General features: G+C 39.9%; 1 protein-coding gene across 4 annotated transcripts; it reads left to right on the top strand.

Annotated features, from left to right (window-relative positions):
* The first annotated feature begins 296 nt into the window (after positions 1–296).
* On the top strand, positions 297–9,533 carry SLITRK5 (SLIT and NTRK like family member 5). Of its 4 annotated transcripts, none has more exons than XM_075336762.1 (2): positions 297–313; positions 2,274–9,533. In XM_075336762.1, exon 2 carries the CDS (start codon positions 2,282–2,284, stop codon positions 4,925–4,927), a length of 2,646 nt encoding a protein of 881 aa, XP_075192877.1. In that variant the 5' UTR covers positions 297–313; positions 2,274–2,281; the 3' UTR covers positions 4,928–9,533. The 4 variants fall into 4 exon arrangements, with proteins under 4 accessions (XP_075192877.1, XP_075192879.1, XP_075192878.1 ...); XM_075336764.1 differs by lacking the exon at positions 297–313 and adding an exon at positions 415–712; XM_075336763.1 differs by lacking the exon at positions 297–313 and adding an exon at positions 791–1,005.
* The last annotated feature ends 16,222 nt before the right edge of the window (positions 9,534–25,755 follow it).

Here is a 25,755-nt window from a genome sequence, read left to right as displayed (position 1 = left end):
GTATCGGGGGCGCGCTCCGTCCAGAGTCTGTGTACGGGGGCGCGCTCCGTCCTGTATCTGTGTATCGGGGGCGCGCTCCGTCCTGTATCAGTGTATCGGGGGCGCGCTCCGTCCAGCAGTACAGGTGGTCGGAGCTTTGTTTCTACAATCTGTATTCTGTGGTTACTAATGTATCGCAGCTCCGCGGGCAGGGAAGGGTTAGTGTGCCGGATCCCAGCAGATGCAGTCGCCACGCTGCCTCCTCCATTAGCCCAGATGAATGCTGAGCACACACATGTGAGGCTGGTGGCCCCCATGTTACACGGCCAATCAGGTAGACGCAATGTTATGTGCTTGTGCACTAGATTGACATGTAATGCATGGTAGGATGTGAAGTTGATAAGTAGAAAGGCTGAGTCTCCCCATCCACCCTACCTAGAGCCAGACTCCTCCTCCCCCATCCCCCTCTCCTTTCTCCCGCTCTCCTCTCTCCAGCTCTCCCTCTCGGTTTGTTTCTTCCTCCCTGCAATCCCATCGGCTTTAATAGGACTCACAATGGGACTGGTGTGGCTGGAGGATGGATGCAGAGCGGGCTGCCTGTGGCCGCGGCTGTGACTGCAGCCCGGAGCCGCCTGTCCTCCCGGAGCCGCCTGTCTCCCGCCGCCCTGAGCGCAGCAGCAGATGCATTTTCCTGGCTCTCTGCGATGGTTGGGCCCTGGAGACTGAAGTCTGAGTAAGTATTCGCATCTCGGCTTCCTAGCAGGCTCCATGCAGGGGAATGATGGGGCTGGGTGGTGCTGGCACTGTCCTCCTTGCCCTGCTCCCTGTTTCATTGGTATGTTCTGGGCAACCTAGTGGAATTGTGCAGGAGTCTGGTCACACAGGCTGGATGGCTGGCACAGGGGCAGTGCAGAACACCACAGCTCCGTGTGAAGGGTTAACAGCTGTCATCCTTAGGAGCATGGCCAGTGGATGGTTAACCTCAGCCTAGGTGAAGCAGCCTGGACCCCATGCCTGGCATTTCTGGTAAGCAATTGGAATTCAATTAAACTTTTATAGCCAGGATGATGGGCATGAGCCCCAGACCCGCCAGGGTATTGCTTCCCCCTCTCATTTTTGGCTGGCTCCATAGGGGTTTTTTTTTCCATGCAAAATGTGGGTGTTGAGTTTCAAGTTGTGGGGTGAGGGAAAGCAAATGAGCATTTTGTGAGGGCTGAGGTCCATAGATAGCTTCAGCTCACTGCCAGCAGCCCCATGTAAGCCCAGCCATGCTGATGGAGGGGCTGTGTAGGAGATATGGAATAGCCGTCAGATCAATGCTCCAGCACAGGCTATTTCTATTATTGGATAGCTCCTTGTATGTTCCTTCATCCCTAGGAGAACCATTAACAACCAGCCCTGGCCATAATGAGCAGCTTTAATGCTGAGAGTATTGACAATGGCGAAAATAGGAATGATCTATTCGATTCTCCTCATTAAGCTAGTTTTACAGCATCCCCAAAGTAAATGATATTTGACTAAAGATGCTCCCTGGAGACATGGACATGTATGTGCAAAGATTAACCCTTCTGCAACCTTGATGGATCCTTATTACCAGTGCTGTCTGCTGCTTGCTGGAAGCAGGGTTTGGAAGCAGAGGAGACATGGAGAGGGCTGTATTAGCTCAGCATAGTCATTGGCTCCATATATAAAATGCCATTATTATTTTTTTTGCTTTATGGATCCTTTTGGCATCGTGAAAGCAGCAGAGAACATGACGTCCCTCTCTATTATTCTCTACGTGTTATCAATGATGATGATGATGATGATGATGACGACGATGTGGTGAAATCATCTGTAGACAAACTGAAGCTTTGCTTATAAAAGACTGTAACGCATTGCGGTAGAACTAGACCCGATCCAAGTTCTAGTGGATTGAATGGAAGCCTGTACATTAATATGGAGATCGTACGGTGCGCTGTTCAATGGTGCGGTGCTGAAATCACTAGAAAGATAGGTAAAGTGGGAAAAGCTCTCCGGGAGCTGAGGTGACAGCCATTTTCGGCATACTTATAGATGATTAGAAACCTTCATCAGTGCAGCCCTGTCTGGCCATGGTGATCAATTCAGACATGTATCTGATCCGTCTGAACATCAGGACTGTATCCATAATGCCAGTACATGTGCCATTGTGAAGCAGAGCTTGTAAAACCTATCATCTGTCAATGCAACATTGTGTGTGTATATATATAGGTATATATGTATATCTCCTTGCGCTGATGCCCTACTTAAATGTCTCCTATTTTGTCCCACAGGAGGTAAGATGTACCATTGCTGCTCTGCAGTCACGTTTGACCAGGACTTAAACAAGAAAATGCAGATGTGGATCCTACAGACGATCGCATTTGCTTTAACATCCCTGGTTCTCTCTTGGGCAGAAACAATAGAATCGTATGGAGAGGTGTGTGACAATTGTCCTTGTGAGGAGCGAGATGGCATATTATCTGTGAATTGTGAGAACAGAGGGATCATTAGCCTCTCGGAGATCACCCCTCCACGTTTCTCAATCTATCATCTCTTCTTATTTGGAAATCTCTTAAATCGTCTGTACTTAAATGAATTTGTCAACTACACCGGGGCTTCTATATTGCATCTTGGTAATAACGACATACAGGATATTGAAACTGGGTCATTTCATGGACTTCAAGGTCTAAAGAGGCTGCATCTGAATAACAACAAGTTGGAACTTCTTAAGAACGATACCTTTCTTGGCCTAGAGAGTCTGGAGTATTTGCAAGTCGATTATAATTATATCATCTCCATTGAGCCTAATACTTTCAGTAGGCTTCACACTTTGCAAGTCCTAATATTAAATGACAACCTTTTGTCCACCTTGCCTACCAATCTCTTTCGTTTTGTCCCTTTAACACACCTAGACCTGAGAGGAAATAGACTCAAAGTACTTCCTTTTGTGGGTCTTCTGGAACACATGGATAAGGTGGTGGAGCTGCAACTTGAGGAAAATCCATGGAATTGTTCTTGTGAGTTAATTGCATTGAAGGATTGGCTCTATAGCATTTCTTACTCTGCTCTAGTTGGTGATGTGGTTTGTGAGACCCCTTTTAGATTATATGGGAGAGATCTGGATGAAATTTCCAAGCAGGAATTATGCCCCCATAGGAAATGGAACCCTTCCTATGAGATGCGACCACCAATTCCCAGGAGTACAAACGAGTACTTCCACACCACCCCAGCCTCAGTTAATTCTGGTGCCACGATATCTTCCTCTGTTTACAAAAACCCAACAAAACCTAAAAGCACACGGCAACCTAACAAATCCAGAGTACGAGCCACATCCCACCACCCTCCCAAAGAAAATGGATACATTGCTTATCAGACCAAATCCCCAGTGCCTTTGGAGTGTCCTACAAACTGTACGTGTAACCTACAGATCTCCAATCTGGGACTTAACGTTAACTGTCAGGAGAGAAAGATACAGAGTATCTCCAACCTACACCCTAAACCTTACAACCCCAAAAAGATGTATCTGACAGGCAATTATATTACTTTGGTTCGTAGGTCTGATTTTATTGACTCTACTGGATTGGACCTTCTACATCTTGGAAACAATCGGATATCAGTTATCCAAGATAGAGCCTTTGGGGATTTGACTAATTTACGTAGACTGTACTTAAATGGTAATTCTATTGAAAAGCTGACACCAGACTTGTTTTATGGTCTTCAAAGCCTTCAATATCTTTTCCTACAAAATAATGCTATTAAATTTATCGAACCTAGAACATTTGATTCTGTTCCCAACCTCCACCTTTTATTCCTCAACAACAATCTCCTGAAATACTTACCTAGCAACATTTTCTCTGGATTAAATCTCTCAAGGCTAAACCTGAGAAGTAATAATTTTTCACACTTGACAGTGAGTGGAGTGTTAGACCAGCTTAAATCGTTAGTTCAGATAGACCTCCACGAGAACCCCTGGGATTGTACATGTGATGTGGTGGGCATGAAACTATGGCTGGAGCAACTCAGTGTTGGGGTCCTTGTGGATGATGTCATCTGTAAAACGCCTAAAAAATTTGCAATGAAGGAAATGAGACTGATCAAGTCAGATCTCCTTTGCCCAGATTACTCTGACATTTTAGTTCCCACATCTACACCATCAGAGGAGCAGCCTCCAGAGAGCACCACCACCTTAATTTATCCCATTAAATTCAACAACGTGTCGAGCTCAGTGCCCTTGTCTGTGCTCATACTGAGCCTGCTCTTGGTTTTCATTATGTCTGTGTTTGTGGCTGCAGGGCTATTCGTCCTTGTGATGAAACGAAGGAAAAAGAATCAGAACGAGCCAGCCAGCACAAATAACTCAGACGTGAGCTCATTCAACATGCAGTACAGTGTGTACAGCAACAGACCTCTGCCTAAAGTGAAGACCCCAGCTGGCCATGTATATGAGTATATCCCCCACCCTTTGGGTCACATGTGCAAAAACCCTATCTATAGGTCTAGGGAGGGCAATTCTGTTGATGATTACAAGGATCTCCATGAACTTAAAGTCACCTACAGGAATCATCTAGAAGAAGAAAGGGAGAGTAATCTGAGGAGCCCAAGCTACAGTGTCAGCACTATTGAGCCCAGGGTGGAGCTTTCTCCTGTACAAGATACAGATCGTGTATATAGAGGGATCCTAGAACCGGATAAGGGACCTTCCCCTGGGAATAACATCGAGTATAAATATAGCAACCCCCCTGCTTTTACTTATACCCCTAAATATGAAGCAAAGCGTCAATATTTGCATCCGGACAGGTTACGAGAAGCAGTGCTATATAGCACACCCAGTACTGTCTATGTGGAACCTAACAGAAACGAATATCTGGAATTAAAAGCAAAACTTAATGTTGAGCCGGACTACCTCGAAGTGCTGGAGAAACAGACAACATTCAGCCAGTTCTAGACTCCTACAACCACAGTTTTATCTCCGAAACAAAGGACTAAACGATGATTTTGTTGCTTCAACCTTCGGATGAAGTGCCTTGGCACAAGATTTTCAGCTGCAGCAATTATACTGAAAGGGTGTGCAATTTTCTTCTCCTTTTTTGTAGGACAACATCTATTGTATAAATGGGGCACAACAATTACTTATTGCGAGAGGTCATCTCCTCTGTGGTCAATTTCTGCAGCCTGAGAATTAAAGAGTTGGAATCACTCCTGGTGCTAGGAGGTATATATGGTGAATTTACCACACTTATGCTATAACCCTTCAGACAAGGGTGGGTCTAAATAACTTTTATGGTGTTTTAGCACCCCCTTCCCCTAAGTTTAATATAAAGGTCCATTTTTACAGGATGTATTTGTATGCTTTCTGGACTTTTCAAGCTAAATTATGTAAGCTATGATCTTTATGCATCACCATAGATGGTGTAAACAAATTCTAAAGTGCAAAGACATCAGATCCATAACTTGGGTAGTTAAATAACTTATTGTTGAAATATCAGATATTTTAATGTAGCACCTATTTTTATATGCACATTAGCATTTCTCTTTCTTTTTTTTTCCTTCATTATTCCAGTCTTTGATTTGCTCAAATGTGTTGCACTACATGAGGACGTTTATTAGAGATGGCAATAGGTATGAGAGATGGCGATAAAGGAATCAGAGAACTGACCAAACTGTAAATATGTCGTAGAGCAGGCATGGCAGTCAGTGATGCTGCTGCCGTTGTTCTACGCTAGGCATAATGAATTTTACCGTTATCATTTGGCACTTTACAAAACTGAAGGATGAGATATAGGGAATATCTGGTGTTAGGTGAAATTAGTTTATTTCATTAGTGAACCAAATGTAATTTCTTGACTACTATTGTAGCCAATTTCAACTGCACTGTATAGATTGACATATGTCCTGTCATTTGGTGGGTTTGACATTGGAATGTGGAAGGCGCAAGATAGGGAAAAAGTCATTGTTTTTTATACTCCTTTTATGTTCTGTTTACAGAGTGTAGTGCTGTGATACATGTATCCAACAAGTGACAATATTGTATGAGCAAAACAGTAACCATCCAGGATGCATTTCAGATTCTCAACATTTCTAATACAATTGTTTTGTTTTTTTGTCATTGGGCATTTATCCTCATATAAAAGCCTGCAGCCGGTTTAGTACAATTGAATTATGTAATTTATATCCTTCTCCTTAATCTTTAATGCCCAATTGGACAAGAAGTGAAAAATTACAAATGTCCTCCCGTCTAGAGCATATAGCATTTTGTGTCCATTAGTTAAACTCCATGACTATTTCATTTTTATACAGATTCATTTTGTTTACTTCTCATTTAATAGTTGCAACAGGGTATGTAGTGGCAGCATCACACACCACACAAATGTACACACACAGCACACGCACACAGATGTACACACAGTACACACACACCACACAGATGTTCACACACACACACACACACCACACAGATGTACACACAGCACACACACACACACACACACACACCACACAGATGTACACACAACACACACGCACACACACAGATGTACACATAGTACACACACACCACACAAATGTACACACACACACACAGCACACACACCACACAGATGTGCACACACAAATGTACACACACAGCACACACCACACAGATGTGCACACACACACACAGCACGCACACACACCACACAGATGTGCACACAGCACATACACAAATGTACACACAGCACACACACCACACAGATGTGCACACACAGCACACACACAAATGTACACACACAGCACACACACCACATAGATGTGCACACACACAGCACGCACACACAAATGTACACACACAGCACACACACACCACACAGATGTGCACACACAGCACACACACAAATGTACACACACAGCACACACACCACACAGATGTGCACACACACAAATGTACACACAGCACACACACACACCACACAGATGTGTACACACAGCACACACAAATGTACACACACAGCACACACAACACACAGATGTGCGCAGACACAGCACACACACCACACAGATGTGCACACACAGCACACACACAAATGTACACACACAGCTCACACCACACAGATGTACACACACCACACAGATGTGCACGCTCCACAGAGATGGGCACACACACATTACATAAATGTGCACACACATCACACAGATGTGCACACTCTGCAGATGTGTGCCCACACCACACAGATGTGCACACACATCAGACATCAAACAGATGTGCACAAACCACACAGATGTGCACACACCACACAGATGTACACACATGATATAGATGTGCACACACACCACACATGTACACACACCAAACAGAAGTGCGCACTCCGCAGAGATGGGCACACACACCCCACATAGATGTACACACACACACACACACACACCACACAGATGTGCACACTCCGCAGAGATGTGCACACACACCACACAAGTGTGCACACACCACACAGATGTGCACACACATCATACAGATGTGTACACACACATTACATAACACAAAAGACACCATACACCACACAGATATGCACACACCACACAGATGTGCACACACACTACACAGATGTGCGCACACATCATACAAATGTGCCCACACACCAAAGAGATGTACACACACATTACACAACACAAAAACACAATACACACCACACAGATGTGCACACACACACCACAGATGTGCACACGCCGCACAGATGTTCATACACCACACCGATGTACACACATACCAGACAGATATGTGCACACATACAAAAGACACAACACACAGGTATGCGAACACACAAGACATACAAACACACACAGATGTGCACACACACACACAAAACAACACACATATTCACACACACAACACATACACACACAGATGTGCACAAACACATATGCACACACAAACACACAGATGTGCCCACACAACACATACACAAAACAGACATCACACATGTGTACACAGATGTGCACATGCCAGTTTACACAACACACACATCACACAACACATATACAAAACAAACAATATATAAATGTGCATAGACACACCCACCACACACAAAAATCACAATTAAACACACCACACAGATGTGAACACACAACACACACAAAACAAATGCACAACACTTACACACACAGCATATAAAACATGCACACACAAAACACACACATAACACACTATAAGTGTAACACACATAACATACTACACACATGACACACAATGCTTACACACACATCTCATGACACACTAAAGTGCACACTCACATAACACATACTATACATGTAACATACGAACATAACAGACTACACACACATAACACATAACAAAGGTAACACAAACACAATACACACACACACACAGATTCAAATTAGGATTTTCCTTCCTTTGGCCATGTAAAATTCATTCCTCTCGTATTTATGTATAGAGCTCTTTCTAATGTCAAAAAATAGTTTGTAGTCTCTTCCTATAAAATTTTCTATTTTGCATCCTGAGACTTACGTCTCATATGCACTGACCTAATTATTCAACACACTTTTCTGGATTCTTCCATGAAGATCTATTTGTTGGCATAGTGTACTTTCTATTCCTCACTTTCAATTATATAAACAGGGATATGCAACTTTTCCAATAACTGCCCTCAAAAATGAAAAAACTATTTTTATGAACTATATTGTAACGAGTACTGGATTAATCCACTGCATAATTATTTCATGCTAGAAATTCTATTCACCTCGCCTTTTATAGAAGGCCCCTCGAAACAACATATATTATTTAATATATTTTAGGAAACACGACAATGATATGCTTTGCATTTTTTTTATAATGCATGCCTCATTGCACTCATATATTATCATGGATATTATGTGTTCCAGTCTTTTTTTTTTAACAACATCATGATCAGCGTTGATGATCAATTTAATGTGATAGGTTTAATAGACTAAACATCTCTACCCCATTTTTTTTTCTTAGATTACAAATTTTCATGATTCTTTCTATTATTATTCCAGATTCAATCTATAAAAAAATAAATAAAAATAAATCTTAAATAAAATATATATTTTTTTATGCACGGTTATTATGATTTTGATCAACATTTGTACAGTGTATACTTTAGTCAGAAGAGGATAATTAAGATAATGCATATTCTGGTGAGTGAAAGATTTTAACATTATATGGTATTTCTGCTTACAATATAGGGACATAGCCACATGAACTAAAATATAAGTAAATAAAGATCAACATAGTAATATGTTAATAAATATATGATGTCAATCTGTTTAACCATTATAAGAGAAATGTCTGTATTTTACTGGAATAGCAAAGGTTACACATCGATCATATGTCTATACCAAACACTTGCTGATGATATTTTCTTGATACATGAGGCGGAAGAGATAGGATCCTATGAGGCAGCTTTGTAATGTATGAAGGATGTTATTTTATTTACATTCAAATATTTTGTTCAGTGATATGTACTTTATTTAATCTACAAACTTTTGGGAATTCAATGTAAAATTATATTTTAAGAAATTAAATAATTCTATTAAAATTGAAATTGATTATACCAATCTTTTTTCTATAGCATTTTCAGTTTTCTTTTTATATGAAGCCTATCATATTTTCTATGCATCGTGATTAGCTCTGCCGTTAGCCCTGTGCAGTCGATTGCGATATCAATTATTTATAAAGAGCATTAAAGTTGGACTTGTCAGCGATATAGACGGTATCTTGCATCAAGTGATACAATGATACAGATCCTGCAGATGTTGTGATTCCGTAGACGATCTCCTTTTATTTTTCTTACAAGTTGTTTATGGTTTCCCAAATCTTAAGCTTTGCTTTCTCTAGTGGTTTCACACCAGATGTGATCCATTAATTGAATATCAGAGGTTTAAATGGATTGCTAATGTGTTTTAACATAACGGGAACATTCACGTGTGAATTGGTGTTCAAGTGTTTAACGTATAGCAATTAAAATATTGTCCTCTGGTGTATTATCAAATGCAAATGTCATGAGTCCTAGCACTGTGAGGGCACTCTTGTCATTTCAAGGATGTTTATTTTTCTAATCCAGCTACGTCAATAATATGTTCATTTATGTACATGTTTTCAGATCTCTGACTTATATGTAGTATCTAGAAAATAATGATGATGGGGTTAAATAATTATTTTTATAACTTTATTGACTTGGCAGTTTATGGGCTCATGCATATAAGTGAGTGTATCATATGGCATCGGTAGACTCGTAAAGGTCCTGCTATATGTCTATGTACCTGCAAATGAATATTCTTTTCAGTTGGATTCCATATAGGTATACCTAATTACTGAGGAATACAGAGAGTAGCTCTCTGATTCTTTACTTAAAAGGTATTCATATACACATGAGCGTATGGCCTGGTCCACACAACCATATTAAATTTACGAATGCTCTCCGTAAAAAACCCAACAGTATTTGTGCCAATGTTATTAAATAGTAGTTACATAGTGACATAGGTTGAAAAAAGACCTAGTTCAACCTTCCTCCACCATTATACATTTTTGTCACTAAATTTTCTACAACCCACTACGTTGTGTGTACTGAGGAAATCATCCAGACCTATTTTATGAGCTGTTATAGTGTCTGCCATTACTATCTCTTGTGGGAGGGCATACCACAGTCTGACTGCTCTAAATGTAGAGAACCCTTTCCTATTTAGCTGCCGGAAACGCTTTTCTTCCACTCTCAGTAAGTGCCCCCTGGTCCTTAGCATTGTCTTTGGAAGGAATAAGTCATGTGCCAGTCCTTTTTCATTGACCACATATGTATTTATACATATAAATGAGATCTCCTTTGAGATGTCTTCCTTCAAAACTAAACAAGCCCAAATATTCCAACCTCTCATCATATGGGAGGCCTTCCATTCCTTGTAGTTGTCTAGTTACCTGCCTTTGAACATTGTAATTTTGTAGCATAGGAAATTGTAAATGGCCCTGTTAATTATTAAAAGCTTTTACAAGGATTACAAGTGAGAAAAAAATTATCCCACTTTTCTGGATGAAAATCGGAAACATTTTTTTATATGCTTTTCTTACTCTAGACTTTAGGTACATGAACACTCGATCCTTGTGGGTGGGACTCAATCCACTGTTTCTCCTCACTTCCCGTATTTTTCGTTTTATAAGACGCACCGGATTATAAGATGCACCCCAAATTTAGAGATAAAAAAGGTACAAAAAAAATGGGGTTGTCTTACCACAGGGGGGCAGCAGTGGTGATGAAGCGGGTCACAGGAGGCAGAGGTTATGCTGGCAGCGGCGGTCAGTGGTAGCAGCGGCGGGTCAGTAGTTACAGCTGCGGTAACGGCTCAGTGGTAGCAGCGGCGGTGACAGCTCATTGGTGGCAAACCTGTAAGAGGTTTGTCCACTACTTTTACACTGATGGCCTAGTCTTATGATAGCTTATCAATTTCTGATTGGCCGGGGTTGAACACCCCGTACCACTGCCGATCAGTTTATAGCGGTGGCGGCGGCAGAAGCAGTGAGCCAGAAGTGCTCAGCTTATACGGATAGTGTCCGTGGCTGGGTACTGTACATCCTCCTCTAATTTAAATCAATAGGAGGCGGATGTGCAGTACCCAGCCACAACCACTGTCAAAAGACAGGGCAGCTTCGGAACTGAGCATCTTCAGCCGAATGCTGCTGTCGGTCGAGGCACTGAAAATAGTTGAACAATAGTGATGCAGGGTGTCGAACCCCAGCCGATCAGCCATTGATGACCTTTCCTAATGATAGGCTATCTGTAACATCCCCACCGGAGCCCGCTCCTGCGACTTCTGCTCCGATCGCCAGATGACGCCATGTTCCCACCATGGATAGTGCTGGTGATGGAAGAGGAGTCGATGCCCGTGGCTCTGCGGAGCAGAGGCTCCGCTCATCCACTAGGCTGGGTTTCCCTGGAACCTGCAGTACCACTGGCTGACTGTAGGTGGCGTGTGTGTCTTCCAGCTGAAGTTGCCAACATTCACCTGCAGCCAATGGGAAGACACCACACCCTTCTTATTAACCCTCCTGTCACATGACCACTGCCAGAGATAGTTCTGTACTCCTGGCTCATGTGCTGTTTGTATGTTGATTCCTGTGCACTGACCTTTGCTTGTTGTTTGACTACCCTCCTGCCTGTCATTTTTGTACCTTGCTGCCAGTTCTGGATTTGACCTCTGCTTTGTCTCCTCACTACGCCCTTGCCTGCCGATTCCATTTCTGTTTTGCATCTCCTGGTTTTTGACCCTGCCTGACGACCACGGACTAAAGCCTACCACAGGTAGGGATCTCTGGAGCTCTGTGTAATTCCAAATCCATGTATAGGGGTTAAAGGGTTGCAGAGTTCTTGGGGTCCTGGTTTGTGAGCGGCTTTTCTCTAGACTCCCCTTACAGCCAGTCTGAGTCTGTGGCTCCAATCAGGCATTACACTATCAAGGTAAAAGTAGTGGACAACCTCTTGAAATTTTATTGATACTCGGCATTCTTTTGTGTTACTGTAATAAATTCAAGTTAAAAAAAAATATAGATCACTGGCAGGATATCAAACTCAGCCCACATTGGCATATACATAACCACAGTTGCCTTGGATTTCTGATGCAGAAATCTATGTCAGAAGATGATTAGAAATGGAAATTATCTTCTAGTAAAGGCAACCGAATCTAAAAACCAGGAAGAGGGATGCCGCAATTGTTTAATTGCTTTGCATCGTTTGTATAGAAAAATAAAAAAATACACTAAAAACACAAACGTATATTCAATATATTTCATTGCAATATATATTTTACTGTAATCTATTTTTTTTAAATAAAATAAGATATTTTTTCTTTTGATTAAAGACAATTGACTTGCCTACATGCAGCTGTCAGGTATGACAAGTCCATTATTCCTCTTTTTCAATTTTCCCACAGTACTCCTTCTCCTAAATTAAAAAGGGTTGTCCTTGACTAGGCAACTTCTTCCTAGCTGCTCAGGTAACCCAATAAAATAAAATACAGAAATACCTCCTAGACAATTACTGTTTCAACAATGTCAGCACTGTTTCTCCCAGTAGTCACGTGGTCTTATCTTTCATGACTGCTGCAGCCACTTAGCAGCTGCTGATTGACTGCAGCCTTTTAATATTATATCAGAGCAGACGTGACATGACAACCGGAAATAAAAACGTTGACATGACTGGAACAGTGCAAGTTTGGGAAGTATGTGCTTTTTTATTTTATTATTATTTTATCTGACCCACTTTAGCAGTTAAGGGGTTTTCCAATGTTGGACCACCCATATAAAGAGGGCACAATAAAGTCCTGGAAAGTATCCGCACTTTTTATCCAGTACAAGCTGATCCACAACGTTGTATTTCTTATCAAGCTTTTCTTTCGTATACTAGGTAAAAGAGAGGAAATTGATTACAGGAGGCTTTTCAAGAGAACTACTTGTTAAAACTCCTTTAGTGTTCTTTGAACATTGATTTTTTTTCCAATCTCTTGTTGATGTGCAGTTTTTAATGTTTTCCCTTTATAGATGTCATATAAGAAGCTCTTCTCCATATACATCTCTAAGATCTTTCCATATAGATCTCTAAGATCTCGCTATATACATTTGCTCATCCAGCTGTTAAATTGAAGGTATCATTAAAAATTACCTATTGTTTAAAAATTGTGTAAAAAATGATATTAACCTGCAGATATGAGGTTAATCTGCAGGTTAAGGGCATTTGAACCTGCCCAGAGCCGGCACATTGGACCCCACTGAGGGGAGGAAATTAACTTTAATCCTCCCGGCAGTGTTCCAGTTGCAGTCACAGTGGCACAGCTGGGTCAGGTTCAGTCACTGCTCTGTGTAAGGAGAGTAGCAGCTGTAACCACCCGAGCAGTGACTGACAGCCTCCCTGCATTAGAACCGGCTGTCAGTCACCATGGTGGGCATGGTTACAGCTGCCACTCTCCATACACAGAGCGGTGACTGAAACAGGAATGCTGACGGGGGGATTAAAGACTATTTCCTAAAAGCAGTGGTGTCCAATGCGCATGCGCCGGGCAGGATTCCAATACTTTCAACCTGCAGATTAACCCCATATCTGGAGGTTAATTGTGTTTTTATACCTGAAAGGTTCCCTTTAACTCAGGGTTTTGTATTGCATGGTTTTTTTTTTGCTAATGTATGCTTTTTCATATTATGATCCTTATAAAAAAATAAGTAATGTTGAAATTTTCACACTGGCCTCTGGGACTTTTTTTTAGGATTCGCTCAGATCGGTGTATAAATACGCCAATAAAATATTAGATTGCACTCGCACCAATGTTATACAATAAGGCACTGTTCATCTGTTGTTTTTTTTGGCCTGAGGAATCACCGCAGCATGCTCTGTATGGTCACGTAAAACGGCCGATACTCACCAATGCAAGTCTATGGGTGCGAGAAATAACACTGACCATCCATATTCCATCCAATTTTTACAGATCCATTACCATTCTGTAACATAGAACACTGCAAATGGTCCTGTAAATGATTGTAGAATAATAGCTGCTGAGAAAAAATGCATTGGAGGAGATAACATACAGATGGAAGACTCCCATAGCATTCACATGACATGAATACCACACAGATTTCAATCATCAAACTTTTATGGATGAAAATTGGAGCAATTTTTATACGCAAGGGGAGTGAACCCTAAAACTCATACATCATGTCCATTCAGAAAGAGTTTTCAGCAGGCTCACCGTGACAGGAACACTACTGTACACAGCTGATAACACAAGGTTCACCATTCACAATGAGTGATTTCACAGCTCCTCCTCCTCTGTCTTTCATTACAGTGACCTCATTAGATGCTCCAATACCTAATATATGATAGGCTGGTCCATTGCAGCTAAAGCATGGGCCTAGTTCCTGGAAACAACAGGAATTTGTAGTCAAAGAAACCTAGTGGCCAGTGTGAAAATTGCAAGACATTTTTTATACAGATTGTCAGATGGAAAAAAATAGCTAAAACTATACAAAATATAAGTTTAACACATAAACCTAATTTAAACAATAGGTCATTTTCTGATATTTCCCCTTAAGTCAACTAAACATCATTTCCAGGGATCACTTTTCATCATATATTTTTGACTCCACCAAACTATGCTAGCCGTCCGCAGGAGAGATCCTTCTTCTCGTTTGGAAAACTCAGACCAACTAATTTTTCATGAGTTGCCATAAATTATAGCACAAATCCAGGTTTGATTTTTAGTGTCACAAATAGGAATGCACCACAGGAAAAAGTATTCATACCCCATAATTTTTTTTACATTTTTTCACGTTACAGCCACAAACTTTTATATATATATATATATATATATATATATATATATATATATATTTTATTGGGCTTTTATGTAATATACCAACACAGAGGAGAAATTATTTGTGAAGTGTAAAGGAAATGATACATAGTTTTCTAAATATTTTAACCCCTTAATCCCTTGGCGATTTTCCATTTTTATTTTTGTTTTTTAAGAGCCATAATAATGTTTTTATTTTTTTATTATTATAGCCATATGAGAGCTTGTTTTCTGCTGGATGAGTTGTAGTTGTGAACATATTACCATATAGTGTACTGGAAAAAAATTCCAAGTGCGTTGAAATTGCAAAAAAGTGCAATTCCACAATTGTGTTGTTTTTTTCATAGTTACAATGTTCACCATATGGTAAAACTGACCACGTGGTATGATTCTCCAGATCAATTTGAGTACACAGATACCAATCATGTATATTTTTTTATTTAGGTGGTGAAAAAAAATCGTTAATTTGTAAATAAAAAACGTTTTGCATGTGTCACCATTTTCTGTGACCTGTAGCTTTTTCATTTTTCAGAATTTGGGGCTGTTTGAGGGATTATTCTCTGCGCCTTGAGTTGACATTTTTATTGATACCATTTGGGCTAATTACGATGCATTATTGCATTTTATTGCAATGTTGCGATGATCAAAAAAAATTAATTCTGGCATTTTGATATTTCTTTCTTCCTTCACTGTTTATCATTTAAATGAATTTATTTTGAATTTTGATAGAGCGGACATGTCTGAACTCAGAAATGCCAAATATATGTATTGTTTATTCTTTTTCAATTGTTTTTTTTTTACTGGGGAAAAAGGGGTGTTTTGAACTTTGAGTTTTTCTTACTTTTTTCACATTTTTAAAAACTTTTTTGTATTACTTTTCCTCTATTTACTAGTTGTTTTATGGAACTTGAAACTGTTATCATCCAACCGCTTGTGCAGAGCCGTGCATGAGGACTACTCTTTACAGCAGAAATCATCATCTCCTATGAACACTGGCTTGTAGCTGGTGTTCACAGGAGGAACATGGTGATAGGCATGGGGGTTATCAGCTGACCTCTGGCTGTCATGACAACCCATTGATGCCCCACAATGACATCAAGGGTGTGCGAATGGGAGTAGAGAATGACACAACTCCCCTGTCATTACGTGTTCAGTCCTGCCGTCAAAGATTGACAGTGGGATTTAACTGGTTATCAGCCATGGAAGGATCTCCGATTCATCCCCGACCATTCAAGGCATATGATTGCTGATTAAATTAGTGCAAGGAATAATGCGGGCTTGGCATGCACTTCAAAGGCAGAGACATGACTTTTAATGTATATATACGTTAAATGTTGTGAAGGGTTTAAAAATATAAATCTGAAAATTATGAGGTGCATTTGTATTCTGCACCCTAATACCATATAGGAATACCTTTCGCTGCCATTACTGCTGTAAGTCTTTTGGGGTATGCCTTTATCAGCTTTGCAAATCTAGAGGCTGAAATATTTGTCCTTTTTGTTTGCAAAATAGCTTTAGATCAATGCGATTTGAGGGAGAGCATCTGTGAATGGCAATTTTCAAGTCTTGCCATAGATTCTCAATGGGATTTAGGTCTGGACTTTGTCTGGGCCAGTCACACACATGGATATGCTTTGCTTTAGTAGTATGTTTAGAGCTGTCCTGCTGAAAGGTGAACCCACGCTCCAGTCTCAAGTCTTTTAGAGCCACTATCAGGTTTTTCTCCAGGATGGCTCTGTATTAGCTTCATCCATCTTCCCATCAACTCTGACCAGCTTCCATTGCCCTGTTTTTAAAAAAAGCATCCTCACAGCATGGTGCTGCCATTTCATGTTTGATGGTGGGGGTGGTGTTTTCATGGTGATGTACAGTGTTAGTTTTCCACCACAAATACCTTTTTGTATTTTGCCCAAAATGTTCTTCTTGATTTATGGAGGTCATATTTTCACTTCCAGGATTCCTTGTTCTTTTCTATGCTGACCATCATTCTAGATTACATTGGCTGCACTTTTGGAGTTGTTGTACTGCATAAAAAAATTGGAGCTAGGCAGACACCTCTATCATGGTATTGAATAATAACTATCTCAACATTGAGGACACCATTAATCCTCATTAAATATACAACTCCATGTGCCAAATTGCAACTTTAAACTGCAAGTAAACCATCATTAACCTTTACTTTTGCCTGTAGATACTCATTATTGTACTTTTCTCCAACCCTTCAACTAGCAAACTTCAATTACAGTGAAGTATTTTAAATGTTAGCTCCTCAGTCCAGAGTACCAATGCCATTTTTCGGCACCCTAGTTCATATAGTTTTGTTCATGATTGAATCTCTTGGCCCTTTTTTCCATGTCAAAGGTATGCTCTTTGTTCACAGTTATTTAATGATCACTTTTGGCTACAGTAGGTGGTTGTATCTGGGTACCACTGGTTTCTACCAGGCTTAAGTGAATCACACTGTTGGATATCTTCTGATTTCAGAGAGATGTAAGCTTGATGTGTATTTCAACTGTTGCTCTTAGTTTCCTTGGCCAAGCTTTGCAGTCCTCAACATTGGCTATTTTTGTAACTTCTTCAAATGTGTTTGAACAGCTCATACTCCAAACTATTTTGACATATTTGCTTGCTACAGACCTTGCTGATGCTGTGTAACTACTTTAAGTGTTGCTGCTGTGCTCAGTCTTGCCAAAATGTATCACCTTTGACAAGAAACTGTCTCCCCAACCTCACCTTTGTAGCAGAGTTTCACTGTTCCTTACACAGTTTTAAGACTGCCACACAGCTTTTTCTTTTTGAGTAATTAAGTGTTTCAACCTTACGATAATCATAGTCACCTGATTTGTATACCGTGTTTCCCCAAAAACAAAAGAGGGTCCTGTATTATTTTTTCCTCCGAAAGATAGGCTAGTGCTTATGTCCAGGAGATGTTTTATTTTTTTCCATGAACAGCAATCCACAATTATTATTAAACATAAAAATCAGCATTCATTCAAATCTAGTCGTATACCATCCTGGAACATCAACATAACTCTCAAAACCCTGTGTGTAACACGAGAATTAATTAATCTATCAATCTGTCTATCCGTCTGTCTGTCTGTCTGTCCATCAGTGTATCTAGCAATCTATCTATCCAGACACACACACACACACACACACACACACACATACATACATGAGTGTCTCCTCTTCACCTTTACACTCTAGCAATTAGGATACCTTTTGGTAACAAAACAGTCACATGATGTGATGTCACAAAGGTCCTGAGGCAGTCTTATCATCAAGATATAAACACTGAGGCCCCTAGAAGAACGGGGGCCCTGTGAAATTTCCCAATTTGCTCTCCCTTCTCCCTAATGCCAGTCCTGCATACCAGTCTGTCTCCTGTTTGAGTTCTTTTAGACTCCTGCAATTAAGAGACCTTTGATTATATCATGCCATATGACTCTGTGAAGTCATCAAAGGTCCTTAAACAATTTTAACCTTAGAATACAACTGCTACAGTCCCTAAGAGAGGGGGGCCCTGAGAAATTGTGAAGTTTGACTCCCCCTACTGCTGGCCATTACTGTAACTAGGGCTTATTTTTTAAGTAGGGCTTATATTTCAGGCACACTCAAAAAGTCCCGTAAAATCTTGCTAGGGCTTATTTTTGGCATAGGTGTTATTTTCGGGGGAACACGGTACTTAGTTACTCATCACATACACTTAACTATTATTCTACAAAACACAGGATTTTCTGCAATTGTACCTACAAGAATTGATGCTGTTATGTTTTGAAGGCAAAGGTGGTCAATATTAATTTGATCTAGAATCTTCTTTTGCCCTTTCACCTTAATCTTTGTTAATTGAGAAAAATAAGCTATCAACAATTAAAAAAATAAATAATAATATCTCTATATATATATATATATATTTTTTATTTACAGTATATATACTGTATATACAGTGAAGAAAATAATTATTTGATCCCTTGCTAATATTGTAAGTTTGCCCACTGACAAAGACATGAACAGTCTGTAAATTTACAGTGCTAGGTTAATTTTAACAGTGAGAGAATATCCAAAATATAATCCAGGAAATCACATTGCATGAATTATATACAGTAAATGTATTTGCATTTTGCAGAAAGAAATAAGTATTTGATCCCTTTGGCAAACAAGATTTAATACTTGGTGGCAAAACCCTTGTTGGCAAGCACAGCAGTCAGACATTTTCTGTAGTTGATGATGAGGTTTGCACACGTTAGCAGGAATTTTGGTCCACTCTTCTTTGCAGAGCATCTCTAAATCATTAAGATTTTGAGGCTGTCACTTGGCATCTCGGAGCTTCAGCTCCCTCCATAGGTTTTCTGTGGGATTAAGGTCTAGAGCCTGGCTAGGCCACGCCAAGACCTTAATGTGCTTCTTTTTGAGCCACTTCTTTGTTGCCTAGGCTGTATGTTTTGGGTCATTGTCGTGCTGGAAGACCCAACTACAACCCATTTTTAATGTCCTGACAAAGGGAAGGAGATTGTCACTCAGGTTTTATGGTAAATGGCTCCATCCATTGTCCAATTGATGGAGTTGAGTAGTCCTGTGCCCTTAACAGAGAAACATCCTCAAAACATAATGTTTCCACCTACATGCTTGGCAGTGGGGACCGTGTTCTTTAGGTCATAGGCAGCATTTCTCTTCCTCCAAACATGGCAAGTTGAGTTAAGGCCAAAGAGCTCAATTTTTTTCTCATCCGACTACAGCACCTTCTCCCAATCACTCTCAGAATCATCCAGGTGTTCACTGACAAACTTCAAATGGACCTGCACATGTGCCTTCTTGAGCAGTGGGACTTTGCGGTACTGCAGGATTTTAAGCCATTACGGTGTAATGTGTTACCGATGGTTTTCTTGGTGACAGTGGTCCCAGCTGCCTTGAGATTATTAACAAGTTCCCCTAGAGTAGTTTTAGGCTGATCTCTCCCCTTCCTCAGGATCCTGGATACATCTCAAGGTGAGATTTTGCAGATCGGTATTTATTGACACTCATTTTGTATTTCTTCCACTTTCTTACTATTGAGTTGATTAAGAGCGTCTAACTGGTCTGTAGTATCTAGAACTCTTAATGGTTGGTAAGGGATCAAATGCTTATTTCTCTGCAAAATGCTAATAAACTAATAAATTAATATAATTTTTACAACGTGATTTATTGGATTTTATTTTGGATATTCTATCTGTCACCATTAAAATTAACATACCCTTAAAATTATAGACTGTTCATGTCTTTGTCAGTGGGCATATATATATGTATATATATATATTTATATATATATATATATATATATATATATGGAAATGGTCTTCCAACAGTCTTGAAGGAGTTCCCAGAGATGCTTAGCACTTGTTGGCCCTTTTGCCTTCACTCTGCGGTCCAGCTCACTATCTCGATTGGGTTCAGGTCTGGTGACTGTGGAGGCCAGATCATCTGGCGTACCACCCCATCACTCTCATTCTTAGTCAAATAGCCCTTACACAGCCTGGAGGTGTGTTTGGGGTCATTATCCTGTTGAAAAAATAAATGATGGTCCAACTAAACACAAACCGGATGGAATAGCATGCCGCTGCAAGATGCTGTGGTAGCCATGCTGGTTCAGTATGCCTTCAATTTTGAATAAATCCCCAACAGAGTCACCAGTAAAGCACCCCCACACCATCACAACCCCTCCTCCATGCTTCACGGTGGGAACCAGCCATGTAGAGTCCATCTGTTCACCTTTTCTGCGTCGCACAAAGACACGGTGTTTGGATCCAAAGATCTCAAATTTGGACTCATCAGACCAAAGCACAGATTTCCACTGGTCTAATGTCCATTCCTTGTGTTCTTTAGCCCAAACAAGTCTCTTCCTCTTGCTGCCTGTCCTTAGCAGTGGTTTCCCAGCAGCTATTTTACCATGAAGGTCTGCTACACAAAGTCTCCTCTTAAGGGCGCTTTTCCATCTGTGATTTTCTGGTGCGAGTGAGATCTGATGCAAAATCGGATTGCACTCGTACCAGAGTAAAACATGTAACCATGCCATCCTGGGTGTTTTTTCTCCACAGAAATCGCACTCATAGTGAAATCGCAGCATGATTGTAAGCAAGACTCAGATCTCGCACCCCAATGCAACCCTATGGGAGCAAGAAAAATATCGCAATAAGAATGGCATACGCCTGTCATACAGATGACATACGCATGTCATACGGATAATGGTATGAAAAATCTACAGAATCGCATGCCACTCGTACGGCACTCACAAAGCACTCACATGACACTCGCATGTCATACGAATGCTAGGTGAGAAAAAAAACGCAGACCATATGCATGACACTCACCCCACTTTCTGCGCGAGTATCGCAGAGATTATTTAATTGCAGATAGAAAAGAGCTCTTATAGTTGTTCTAGAGATGTTTCTGCTGCTAGAACTCTGTGTGGCATTGACCTGGTCTCTAATCTGAGCTGCTGTTAACCTACGATTTTTGAGGCTGGTGACTCAGATAAACTTATCCTCCACATCAGAGGTGACTCTTGGTCTTCCTTTCCTGGGATAGTCCTCATGTGAGCCAGTTTCTTTGTAGCGTTTGATAGTTTTTGCCACTGTACTTGGGGACACTTTTAAAGTTTTCCCAATTTTTCTGACTGACTGACCTTAATTTCTTAAAGTAATGATGGCAACTCGTTTTTCTTTAATTTATTGTATTATGGCAAGAAAAAAGTAGCTAACAGTCTATTCAGTAGGACTATCAGCTGTGTATCCACCAGACTTCTGCAAAATACAACTGATGGTCCCAACCCCATTTATAAGGCAAGAAATCCCACTTATTAAACCTGACAGGGCACACCTGTGAAGTGAAAACCATTTCCGGTGACTACCTCTTGAAGCTCATCAAGAGAATGGCAAGAGTGTGCAAAGCAGTAATCAAAGCAAAAGGTGGCTACTTTGAAGAACCTAGAATATAAGACATATTTTCAGTTGTTTCACACTTTTTTGTTAAGTATTTTATTCCACATGTGTTAAAATCATAGTTTTGATGCTTTCAATGTGAATCTACAATTTTCAGAGTCATGAAAATAAAGAAAACTCTTTGAATGGGAAGGTGTGTCCAATATATTATATATATATATATATATATATATATATATATATATATATATATACATATATATATTTATATATACAGTTAGGTCCAGAAATATTTGGACAGTGACACAAGTTTTGTTATTTTAGCTGTTTACAAAAACATGTTCAGAAATACAATTATATATATATAATATGGGCTGAAAGTGCACACTCCCAGCTGCAATATGAGAGTTTTCACATCCAAATCGGAGAAAGGGTTTAGGAATCATAGCTCTGTAATGCATAGCCTCCTCTTTTTAAAGGGACCGAAAGTAATTGGATAAGGGACTCTAAGGGCTGCAATTAACTCTGAAGGCGTCTCCCTCGTTAACCTGTAATCAATGAAGTAGTTAAAAGGTCTGGGGTTGATTACAGGTGTGTGGTTTTGCATTTGGAAGCTGCTGCTGTGACCAGACAACATGCGGTCTAAGGAACTCTCAATTGAGATGAAGCAGAGCATCCTGAGGCTGAAAAAAAAGAAAAAATCCATCAGAGAGATAGCAGACATGCTTGGAGTAGCAAAATCAACAGTCGGGTACATTCGGAGAAAAAAGGAATTGACTGGTGAGCTTGGGAATTCAAAAAGGCCTGGGCGTCCACGGATGACAACAGTGGTGGATGATCGCCGCATACTTTCTTTGGTGAAGAAGAACCCGTTCACAACATCAACTGAAGTCCAGAACACTCTCAGTGAAGTAGGTGTATCTGTCTCTAAGTCAACAGTAAAGAGAAGACTCCATGAAAGTAAATACAAAGGGTTCACATCTAGATGCAACCATTCATCAATTCCAAAAATAGACAGGCCAGAGTTAAATTTGCTGAAAAACACCTCATGAAGCCAGCTCAGTTCTGGAAAAGTATTCTATGGACAGATGAGACAAAGATCAACCTGTACCAGAATGATGGGAAGAAAAAAGTTTGGAGAAGAATGGGAACGGCACATGATCCAAGGCACACCACATCCTCTGTAAAACATGGTGGAAGCAACGTGATGGCATGGGCATGCATGGCTTTCAATGGCACTGGGTCACTTGTGTTTATTGATGACATAACAGCAGACAAGAGTAGCCAGATGAATTCTGAAGTGTACCGGGATATACTTTCAGCCCAGATTCAGCCAAATGCCGCAAAGTTGATCGGACGGCGCTTTATAGTACAGATGGACAATGACCCCAAGCATACAGCCAAAGCTACCCAGGAGTTCATGAGTGCAAAAAAGTGGAACATTCTGCAATGGCCAAGTCAATCACCAGATCTTAACCCAATTGAGCATGCATTTCACTTGCTCAAATCCAGACTTAAGACGGAAAGACCCACAAACAAGCAAGACCTGAAGGCTGCGGCTGTAAAGGCCTGGCAAAGCATTAAGAAGGAGGAAACCCAGCGTTTGGTGATGTCCATGGGTTCCAGACTTAAGGCAGTGATTGCCTCCAAAGGATTTGCAACAAAATATTGAAAATAAAAATATTTTGTTTGGGTTTGGTTTATTTGTCCAATTACTTTTGACCTCCTAAAATGTGGAGTGTTTGTAAAGAAATGTGTACAATTCCTACAATTTCTATCAGATATTTTTGTTCAAACCTTCAAATTAAACGTTACAATCTGCACTTGAATTCTGCTGTAGAGGTTTCATTTCAAATCCAATGTGGTGGCATGCAGAGCCCGACTCGCGAAAATTGTGTCACTGTCCAAATATTTCTGGACCTAACTGTATATATATATATATATATATATATATATATATATATATATATATATATATATATATATATTATATATATACCCACTGACAAAGACATGAACAGCCTATAATTTTAAGGGTATGCTAATTTTAACAGTGACAGATAGAATATCCAAAATAAAATCCAATAAATCACATTGTAAAAATTATATTAATGTATTAGCATTTTGCAGAGAAATAATATATATATACTGTACATACATACATACATTTATACACAGATGTGTCCAATATATATATATATATATATATATATATATATATTTATATTTATTTATATATTAATTCCGTTAGCTTTCACAATGCCATTAATCACTGGGTCCATGAGATGATGTGATGTTATATATCTCCACACTAGCGCTGAACTTCCACCATGCCTGACTAATGGTTGTAGACATGGGTCAAAGAGTCTTTCATTGTTATGATGGCATGCTGAGTCTCTTACTTTTATGGACTCATCAGTCCATAAACCTTGCCTCACATCTCAGTAACAGCTTATTGACAGCTATAAATTCTTTAAGACCCACAGTGTTGAGTTTTCTGCTGATAGTTGAAGAAATGTACACAAAACATATGTGCATTTCAAGCTAGAATATAACAATGTTTTTCTGTAGCTTTAAGTATTGTTTATCTGTTGTAGTGATATAGACAGTTTTGACTGGATTACAGGTCTTGTATGTGTCAAGTTATTTTTTAATATGATAGTAATACTTCAAACTCTTATTTTGTAAGCTCTATTTTCAAAATTATTATTTAAAATATTTTATTCAAATAAGTAGTTAATTTTACATACAATTTTTTAGAAGTAAGGCTGGCCATAAACATTAAATGGCTGTCAGCCAAGTGATGTGTTGGCTGATCACTCAACCAATAGCCATTGTAGCCAACAGTCTTATACACAGGAAAAGCACTCACCTGTCCAAGCAGACCTTTATTCTTGATGAGAAAGTCATCAACTGTCATTGTCATGTGGGCTGGTGACTTAACTCAAGGAGATCAATGCAATTGGTATTCCGAAAGCGGACATGCGGAATCAACATCACTTCTGACCATCAGTTACATGGCGATATGGTGCCCCCATACACATTTGATTGTCAGTGAAACACATTGATATTGGCCAATTTGGCCAACATTTTTCGAATATGTATGTGGGTCTTTAGAAATTAAAGTAAGATTCCTGCTCTGGATACACTGTTGTGAACATAAGGTATCTTAATAAGGGAGGCTCCTTTTCTTGTCGACGTTATTTAGTCCTCTCTTAGGCTCCCTGTACATGGCCGTTTAAAAGAAACGCACATGTGGCACATTCCATTTTAACCATTTGTGTGGCCATCTATATGTACGGATTTTTCATCCGTTTACTATCTGTGTGCTGTCTGAGTGTATATGTGTGTCATCCATGTGAGGTGTACTGGAAAAAAATGTTACTGATGCTAAAAAAAAAATTACACTGAAATAAATGATTTTTTATATATTAAAGATATGCAAAGATAGATGACAGCGATAGATAGATTTTACAGCTATTAACCAAATAAATAAATAATTGAAAAACGACATGGACCCCTGTTC

Source organism: Anomaloglossus baeobatrachus, chromosome 2, assembly GCF_048569485.1.
Source record: "Anomaloglossus baeobatrachus isolate aAnoBae1 chromosome 2, aAnoBae1.hap1, whole genome shotgun sequence".
Classification (NCBI taxonomy): Eukaryota; Metazoa; Chordata; class Amphibia; order Anura; family Aromobatidae; genus Anomaloglossus; species Anomaloglossus baeobatrachus.
Note: the sequence above shows the minus strand (reverse complement) of the source record. Positions and strands in the feature narration are given on the sequence as shown.